General features: G+C 26.9%; 1 protein-coding gene across 1 annotated transcript; it reads right to left on the reverse strand.

The window, feature by feature from the left end:
* Positions 1 to 2,892: 2,892 nt before the first annotated feature.
* On the reverse strand, positions 2,893 to 6,966 carry LOC148572931 (isoflavone 3'-O-methyltransferase 4-like). The gene is made up of 5 exons (XM_088506385.1): positions 6,523 to 6,966; positions 5,538 to 5,703; positions 4,188 to 4,498; positions 4,043 to 4,107; positions 2,893 to 3,333 (listed from the first exon to the last, which is right to left on the reverse strand). The coding sequence occupies exons 1-5, from the start codon at positions 6,842 to 6,844 to the stop codon at positions 3,037 to 3,039; spliced, it is 1,161 nt and encodes a 386-aa protein (XP_088362511.1). The 5' UTR covers positions 6,845 to 6,966; the 3' UTR covers positions 2,893 to 3,036.
* Between the last annotated feature and the right edge of the window lie 3,653 nt (positions 6,967 to 10,619).

Consider the following 10,619-nt stretch of genomic DNA (forward strand, 5'->3'; position numbering starts at 1 on the left):
ACACCCTTAACCTCAGCAAGCTTTCCAAATTGATCAAAAGAATCGGTCACAAACTCCAACACATGTTCAACTGCATCCACAGCGCCAGAACTCATTCTATAACCAGCTTCATCGTTAATAATACCTACAATTTGCATAAACTACAATTAGAATCTTGATAACAAATATATTTAACACAATAATGCTATTAAATAATTGAAATCTATTTCAATGTTAAGACACGATGTATCAAATTAGAAAATTTCAAAGCTTGAAATTCTTCTAAGCAGCTTCTATAACCAGTACCAAAGACTACTCACAAAAACTCTAATATTATAAACTAATAAAGAGAGGAACAATTAGAAATTAAAAATCACGCTAATAGTAAAGGTTTGTGCTCATTACTTGAGACTCGAAGAGAGGAAGATGAGGATCAAGCGAGAATCACCGAGAGTCTGCATATCTGCTCCAATAATCGACATCTCTGAAACGCTGAAGATATTAACTGAAATCGCATACTCACAAGTTACAATCAACAAAACGAATCACATAATCTGAGAAAAAAATGAAACTCAATCAATTGTGCAGCCAAGAGAAAAATTAGAGAACAAAAAAAGTAAAGAAATCAAAAATTCACAGAGAAGAGAAGAAGAACTCCATTCAAAAATTGGAAATTTAGAATCACAATTCACAAAACAAGGAAAACAACAAAGAAAAGTAAAGAGAAAAGGAAAATCGAACCTTATTCGATGTTGCAAGACTAATGGAACCGTGAAATCATGTGTTGCAAATTAAAGTAGCACTTGTAATAGTTCATGTGACAAATTGCTAGAGATTCATACGGAGAGGAGGTGGTATTCGATTTGAAACAGGGGATGGCGGCGCGAGTGTGACGGGGCAACGATGGGTGCGGAAGTAGCAGAGCAACGACACAGTGACAGCGGAGTGAAGAGGCGCGGCGGCATCGGAGAGGGAGGGTTGGTGAAATGGCAGAGGTGAAATGGAGCAGGCGCGAATTTGGTGAAAGGGAGGTAATTGAGGTGAATTGGGGCGACACAGGGACGCGGGTAGTAAAAGCGGGGGAAATTTTTTGATGATATAAATCGACAACAATGCTGTCGATTTTATTTGATAAAAAAATCAACACCTTAACCGTCTATTTTATATAATAAATCTAATCCATCCATCTACTTTGAAATAAGATCTTTATCGTTCAAATTTATCGACGACAAAAGACCGTGGATATAATAAATATTAAAATCGATGGCACTTCTGTCGATTTTAAAAGAAAAAAATATCACAACCCACCCTCCGTCGGCAATGTGATGCTAATTTTAGAATATTTTAAGTTTATAAAATAACAGACGATTCTGCCGTCGATTTTAATATTTTAGTTTTAATTTTTATTTTTTATTTTATCAACAGCTTGCTGTCGAAAATTATCGACGAAAATTTTGACTGTCAATTTTTAGCGTCGATAATTACATTGTTTCTTGTAGTGATTTTTTTTATAATTTAATCTAAATTATTCTTGATTATAAAATTATTAAAAGAATATTAATAATCTAAAAAGATCAAAAATATATACATATATATAGTCTTCGTTAGATGAATATTAATACATCTCATTATTTATTAAATTATATATATAGTACATATAAAGATATAACTATTGAATTGACTCACTTTGAGAATGTCTAATGGTTATAATTACTACATATTTGTCAATACGATATTCTTAAGATGAACATGGTAATAGAGTTTTCTTTGACCTGTGACTATCATGACAATTAACAATATATTTATTATACTTTGATTCCGGACACCTAATATCCTAGGGTGTTAGTTGAATGGATATTGGGTATGATTTAAATATTTATAGAATTAATGATAAGTCAATAAAAAATCTGTCACTTTTTAGTAAAGAGTTTGAGTTTTATGATTATAATAACTTGGATAAATAAAATTTTGGCCAATAAGATTGAATGAATGAAAAAATGATGAGTTTCTTAGGTCATTTATAGTTCATTATAATAATAGTAACAAGTTAGAATTTGACAATTAAAGTATATTTTAAAAGTTAACAAAGAGCTGAAAAGATGGAATAAATTATACTTTGTTCTTCTTAGATTCGTAGTAAAAATGTATTATTTTATCTTATCGGATTGTTGAGGAGTGTTGTTAGATGCTAATTTTAATTAATAAATTTAATGTCTAATTTATTACTCATTTAATATTAAAACTATGATATACTAACGAGTATTCTAATTTTACTAAAGAATTATTTAATTATTATTTTAATTTGATATTTTCGTGTATATTAATTTTTTGCAAACAATATAAAAAATACAAAAATATTATTTATATACCAAAAATTAATCATTATATATTTATATATAAATATATATTTAATTTAATTTATTTTTAATGTATATTTTATATTTTAATATATATTTTATTATGATGATTGATTTTAGTATATACTTAATATTATTGTAAAAAAATTTATATTTATATAAAAGATTAATTATTAAATTAATTACTATATATTTATAATAAATATATATTATTTAATTTATTTTTAATATATATTTTATATTTTAATATATATTTTATATTGAGAGTTGATTTTGCGACTAATTTTTAGTGTATGTGTGGTATGGTAGTAAAAATATATATGGGCAATAATATGTTAAGAGGAATGCTAGGGGCCAGCAATTTTTGTGATTTGTAGCCATCAAATAGTTATTAATGATGGTTTTAATGGTGTGAAATTGGTGTGAGATTTTATCCAGTGGCTCACTTTTCTTTGCTGGTTACATACTGGCCAAAATTTAACAAAGTTGCTGGCCCTAGACTTTTCGAATATGTTAATAGAGGGGAGAATGGAATATATACAATAATACAAAGCGACTTTGCGTTAAGATAATTTATCTAGTATTTTATTTATGTATAACTTTTCTATTTTATCTGTATCCAAACATCTAAATTACTTAATATTTTTTTATTTAGAGACACTCACCAATATAATATAGGACTCTAGATACATATTTGTCTCTACTTGTAGAACTCCATAACCCAATATCCAGAGACAGAGCACACAAATTTGATGGAAGAAAATCCAGAAGCAGTGGCCAAATGAATGAAGTCATGTTTGGTTCTCTCTTTTCCTCCAATGTTTTGAGTCATCATCAATAAGTCAGCTTTGAAAGCAACCTTAGCGGCGGTTTTATTCTCCGGAAAAACCGGAACCATTGTGTCTACAACAATCACTTTTCCATCTTCAGGAATGGCTTTATGGCAATTCTTCAACACCTTCAAGCAATGTTCATCACTCCAATCATGAAGTATGCACTGAAATTTTTGGGTTCAAAAATAAAGTCATGTCACATGTCCATATGTAAAATATAAGAAAAATATACAATTTTGTCTTTTCCCCTCCTTATTTTTGTATGTTATATATAAAGTAATAAGTTAGATAAAATATTATAATAGTAAAAATAAAATACTTCTTTTATTAATATAACAAATGTAATTGGTTTTAGTATTTAGCCACATGATAAAAAAAATTTTAATTGCTACAAAAATATCTAATTTAATATTTTTCATATATTCCACTATAAACGATAAAACATTTAAAAAAATGTAATTATATATTATGCATAATTTTTTATAGGATAAAGTATATTTTTTGTCCCTAAAATTTGACAAAAGTTTTAAAAATATTTTTAAGTTTTATTTTGTTTTAATTTTGTCCCAAAAGTTTTCGATTTGCACCAAATATACTCTTGATGGCTAATTTTTTAAAAACTTTAAGACCGATTAAACAATAATTTCATAAAAACAACCCCTTAACACAAATAAATCAAGCATAAATTTTATGCATTATTGTTAGATTGGTCTTAAATTTTTTGAAAATTTAGCCGTCGATGATATATTTGATGCAAATCGAAATTTTTTTTGCATAAAATTGAAACAAAATATAACTTAAAAGTATTTTTAAATTTTTTGGCAAACTTTAGAACAAAAAATATATTTTATCATATATATATATATATATCACCTTCATGAAAATGGCATCTCCGTTAGGAACACTCTCAAACATATCTCCTCCCACATGTTTCACACCTACAAAATATACAAAAAATATATATATAAAAAATAACAATAAAAAATAAAAAAGGAATAATAATAATAATATATTATACCGGGATAGGTGAGGGCATGTTGAATGACATGAGGCAAGTCAAAGTTAATAGCATTGATATTTGGATATTTGGAAGTGATCATTTTGAGATTGAAACCAAGACCACCACCAACATCAATTAGAGTGTTAATGTTGTTGAAACCTTCATAGGACTCAAGAACCCTCTTCATCACTATGGTTGTGTGGCTTATCATAGCTTTGTTGAACACATCATTGAACCTTGGATCCACACTTGGGTACTCAAATGCATGCATCCCATTAGCCCTGACAAATGGCACACCTCCTTCCAATATTGCTCCTTTCAGTTCACTCCTTTACCAATAAAATTATTCTATCAATTTCTGTTAACTCTTGTTTATGTGTTTAATAAAAGTATTTTTATGGATGTGTCTAATAAAAATATTTTTTTTCATAATTGTATCTAATAAAAGTGTCTTTATAAATGTATCTTCTAAATATGTCTCCTTATATATATATTTAAAATATAATTATTATTAACAATAAATTAACAAATAGTATATTAGTACCTTATACTTTTCCATACATTCAAAAATCATTCAACATCATTATGTCACCTAAAAATTCATACAAATTAAAAATAAATAAATAAAGTGGGAAAGGAACAAAGAAAAAACACACATCTACATCTTATTGGCAAGTCAACTTAAATTTCCACCAAACTCTTCAATATTTTATGACTATAGAGATATTCTTACGTTTTTCTATTATGTAAAAGATTCTAATTATTTGTTAGGGACTTAATATCTAATATATACTAGAACGAGTAATATACTAATATTTATGACAAAAAAATATTTAAAAAAATAATAAAAATTTTCCATCAAAAAATTAAAATTACTTTATTTTATATTTATTAATTATTAATTATTTTAATTTTTATTAATTACTACTAATATAATTTAATAATATTAAATATAATAAATATGTAATTATAAATATTACATACATTAAATAAAAAATATTAAATTAAATAAAATAATTTTGAATGATTGGGTTCCTACCAATACGAGTTATGACAAAGGAATAACGTGCAATACTCTTACTCTTTGCTGAAAATGATAGTATGTAAATTAAAATAAAACATGTTTTCTTTTTTTTTTTTTTTTATAATTTTTGGACATGATAGTATGTATATAGGTGAATTTTAGTATGACTATATTATGGTAGTTATGATAATTATACAAATGTTGTTAAAATTAAAATTATATTTTTTTAATAATATTTAAAAAAAAAACATTACTTAATAATAAAAAAACGTTAGTTTAATTTTAGTCACATTTTTTAAAACACTGTAATAATAAAATTTCGTTAAAGTTTTGGTAACACTGACCAGCTTTCCAAGAAAACCTTATCCAGAATCAAGCTCAAACTGTGTCCAAAATTGACACCATCATCATCACTCACAAAATATTTGGAAGCAGCAGCTGTAAGACTATACACAATCTTCTGAGGAGATGCAATAAGCTCATGTTCTTGATCATTTTCATCTTTGGTGACTGAATGCAGAAAACATGTGGTAATAATAAGAGCAAATAAAATATACATATGAGTTAGGAACTTTTTATTTTTTATATATGAGTTAAGCACATTTAAGTTTATTGGTCACATACATTCATTTAACTCGTGAGACTAATTAAACTATGTATTTAAACGAATTAGGCTAACATGTTTAACATTCTTAATACATACATAATAAAAAAATTTAAGTAATTTTTATCTTAATACAAAACAAATATAATAGATAAACACTACACCAATTCCAGTAGATAGTGGCCGTTATAAACCATTGCAAATTGTTTAGGGTGATTATTCAAGCAATTTTAAAAAACTATTCTAAAATTAGTTTCTAACTTCTTAAAGAAAGATACTTGATTGCTGTTAAATTTAGCAGCAATTTAAGACCGTCACAAAATTAAAAAAAAAATGCCACAAAAATACGGACCGCGGTGCGGTGAAGTGAGAATAAAATAAATAGAGTGAATATCCAACTCGGTCCTTGACAATTATTTCGAAAAGACTACGAGGCTCTTAACAAATAGAAATACTCAACCCGGCCTCTGAGCTTTACTTTTATGGGAGTGATTAGTCTCTGTGCAAAAAAAAAAACACTGACACAGGAGCTAATCAGTCCCATAAAAGTAAAGCTCAGGAGTCGAGTTGTGTATTTTTTTTGTTAAAGACCTCGTTGTCTTTCAAAATAATTGTCAGGAGCCGTTTAAGATTTTTCTCAAATAAATATGTATAAATTCGTGTATATCCAAATCAGCAAATCCAAAAGCTTTAAAAAGGAATACATGGCCGCTACATATATATACCTTGAGGAAGTGATGAACAAGACAACAAAGAATGACTTGCAAGGAGCCTAAGAAGGCGATCCACCATCGATGGTGCATTAGGGTTTATGCTACCAATCTGTGATGCAATGTCTTCAGATGAGAGCTTTGCATGTTCACCACCTTTGGCCATTATGTCGAAGATTCCAAGCTCAAATGCAGTCTTAACAGCCATTGGAAACGCCACTAAAATCCCCAAGTCCATTGCAAAAAGCATTCCATCTTCTTCTTCTTCTTTAAGAAGATTCTTATTGGATTCATCATCAATAACAACATTTTTATTGCTCTCTAATGATGGAGCCATAAAAATGATAGATATAGCAATGGGTTATTCCTAGATATATAGAAGATGAAGATGTTCTATATATTACAATTGAATAATAATGTATGTTGGTTTTGATTCATGAATTGTGTGGTTATATATACATATATATATATACCATGGTATATATATATATATAGAGGATTTGTATCAAATAAATTTTAATTACTTGATTTATTTTTGTCTTCATTTGCAAATTTTGCTTTTACTTAAGACAATAAAAAATTAATTTGAACAGTTTAAATTTGTCTTTTTAATATTTATTATTAATTATAATAAAATTAATTAATATTAAATAAAATAAATTTAAATTATTTTTAACTAATTTTTTTGTTATTAAATATTTTCGATTAATTTTATTTAAAAGTTTTTGCTCACATTTAACTTTGTAGTTTTTTTTTAATAATTAGCTGTTTTAATAATATATTAATCGGATATTCAAAAATTACCAGTCAGCATAATCACATTATTAGTCAAATAAAGAAGTGATAGCATTCAAATGTCTCTTAGAAAAATCGTCATATTTCATAGTCAATCCTCGTGGCATGAAAATCAAATAATGTAGCGAAACATGACTTCAAGATTAGGTAGGGCAATTCTTTATTCACCAAATTAAACAATTTTAAAACACCAACATGTAGAAAAGTAATCTTATGCATGAGTTAATAAATAGTTAAACACACTTATTAGTTTGAGGCACTAAAAATAGTTAAACAAATAAGTTTCTTTTTTTCATAACAAGATGTAGATATTTTGATTATTTTCCATATGTCATATATGGAAAAAAAGTTATATTACCATTATATTCTTTTATAGATATTTTTTTATAAAAGTCCTTCTAATATGACTATACTACAATAATTAATAGTGATTACGGTATTTTAAAAAAATATTATTAAATTTAAAATAATATTTTTTTATTATTAAACAATATTTCTTAAAAAGTTATTTAAAAAATATTACTTTAATTTTAACCATACTTAATTATCATAACTTAATTATACTAGAATTCACCTCCTTATCATTCATGAATGATTCAAGTTTTGGATTGTCTACCATTGCTCACAAGAATATTGAAATATTTTTATACAAGACTTGTGAAGTAGGTTTCTTACGTACCATCTATCATGCATTATTCTAAGGTAATAAAATGTGGCTGCTAAACCGGGCCGGCATCGTGTATGATGATATATGTATTATGTGTGTTATGAGTATTGCATAGTAGATGTTTTAAGTCTCAATCATTGCTTGTCTCTAATGACTTAGTTAGAAAAAGTAGTTAGCTTGTTTGCATACCTTTCTGTTTTTAAAGTTGGTTATTTTTCTAGTTTAGGAGTCAGTTAAGAGTTTGCTAGGTGTAGGAAGCTTCCACTTTAAAAAAAATATCGAGTAACGTCAGATTTATTGACAAAAAAATAAAATTAATCTGCTAGTAATAAGTTTATTGTCGAATTTTGTGTCAATTTTAATTCGACAATATAAATCTCGTCGGTAAATATTTACCATTAGATTTTGTTGTATAAATATTTACCAGAGAGATGAGAGGGGTAGAGGGAGAGAGCGGGAGGCGAGAAGGTCAGAGAGAGAGAAATTCAAATGAGGGAAGAAGATTCACGATTTGAATTTAAGGCATAATTACCGTCAGATTTACTAGCGAATAAATCCAACGGTAACATGTTGCGGGTTACCAAAACGCAGCATTCTAATAAGTGGATTTACCGTCATAATTTTTTTATTGTAAATTCGACCGTAAATGTCATGCCTATTTCCCTGTTTTTCCTCCCATTATTACTGGCAAATTTATCGTTGGAAACGAGAATCCGCCGATAATATTTTGACACTACGAATTTCATGCTTAATCTGCCGGTAAAAACGCTGCTATTCTGTGACGCTTAATCTGACGTTACTCAGCGTTTTTCTTGTAGTGTTCCCTTAGGTTCTAGAATCTATTGTAACTATAAAGCAACACCTCTCTCATTGTACAACTCACCTCACAATTACACATCACTGAATCACTGCTTCTATGATTCGGTTTCTCTCTCTTTTTTCCTTTACTTCTGATCTCTCTTTTGTTCTTAGTTGTGTTAATACACCTAAGTTACTGATACCTATTGTTTTAGTATGTTAAGTTCGTTTTATCTTTGGTTTTTAAGCTAATTGTCACTTGATTTAACATATTGTTTCAATGCGTGCAGTCTAAGTTATTGGATCATGAGGTGAGGATGGAAGAGACCTTCAAGTATATTCACACTTTGAAGGAGAATAAAGAGAGATTTTTCGATCAGCGATTTGTAGATTATTATGTGTGTGTTTGGATTACAGTTTGCAAACGGGAGTTCGCATAAAATTGATTTTACAAACTTGATTTTGATCAAAAGTAAGTTTATGTTAAAGTGATTTATGTTTGGTAATTTTTGTATCAAAATTGATTATAGTAAAATAAATGTCGTTTGGCTTGTACCATTCAAAATCACTTTTAGATAAAAAATTACTAAAATAGACATCAACTTAAAAAAAAATTTATATTTTAATTTAGATATTTAAATATATCTTATTAGTTAATTTTATAATAAAATTAATATTTACTTACTAAAATAAAAATAGACAAAATATATTTTTAAATAAAAATAAAAAATATAAATTATATATATATATATATATATATATATATAAGAATATTTAATCAAATATGTTTCATTTTTTAAGTATTAAATGTTACTTTAGTATTTTTTTATATTGTACTCTTATTCTAGTACTCTCAATAATCTTATTCTTAATATTAATTTGAAATCTAACGTTTATAATTTTATTATTATCTATAATTAATTTTTTATTTAATTTATCTTTTTTAATGGAATCATAATCTATATTATAAAAAATTACACTAAAACATAGAATACGAGAATTACAATTATAAAAGAGAGTAGTGAAAATAATAAAAAAAATTAAATATTTACTTTATAGTGATTGAAACAAATCTAAAAGTTCTTCTTGATCTTTTTATATAATATATTTTTAGTATTTTTAGTACTCTTTTTTTTAGTATGTTATAATTTTTTACTATTATTATTATTTACAGTTAATTTTTTATTTAATTTACTTTACCTAATAGAATCAATAAATCATATTATAAAAAGATAATAACAAACATAATACACAAAAATCATAATTATAGAAATGTATAATCAGTTGAAAAAAATAAAAATAATAAATAATAGAAAAATAGGGCTCATATAAATAGAAATAACAAGAATTTTATAAATAATACAATAACATATATAAAGGATAAAATTGGTAAAATATAAATAAATAGTTAGTATCTATGGCCAAAAGCCCCTTAAGCAAACGCAGAAGCTAAAAATAGTTGCTTCTTGTAAAACGTGGTTTTAGCACAAAATCACTTCTGCGTTCAAGAGAAAAAAATTTGCCAAACCAAAAGTTAAAGCTTTCAAAAAATTTAAACGTGCTTCTTCCCTTCCAACGAGTTTCCCAAACACACCCTATGTGAGTAAGCGTCATAGTTTATTTCATAACATATATTCGTTTTTGATTAATTGTCATCCTAATTACTTTTGCATATAATATGGTATAGAAATCCTATACGCAGAACTTGAAGATTGCAACCCAGCAATCTCAACAGAGTGGGGTGGGGGTGGTGGGGGGGACAGGAACAACTAACTCTTCTGCTTTTGTCGTCGATCCTGATGCGGTATGGTACCATACCGCATCCGAGCCGTACAAGAATCATGTCCATGGG

Source organism: Arachis ipaensis, chromosome B2, assembly GCF_059453495.1.
Source record: "Arachis ipaensis isolate K30076 ecotype BB chromosome B2, ASM5945349v1, whole genome shotgun sequence".
In the NCBI taxonomy this organism is placed as follows: Eukaryota; Viridiplantae; Streptophyta; class Magnoliopsida; order Fabales; family Fabaceae; genus Arachis; species Arachis ipaensis.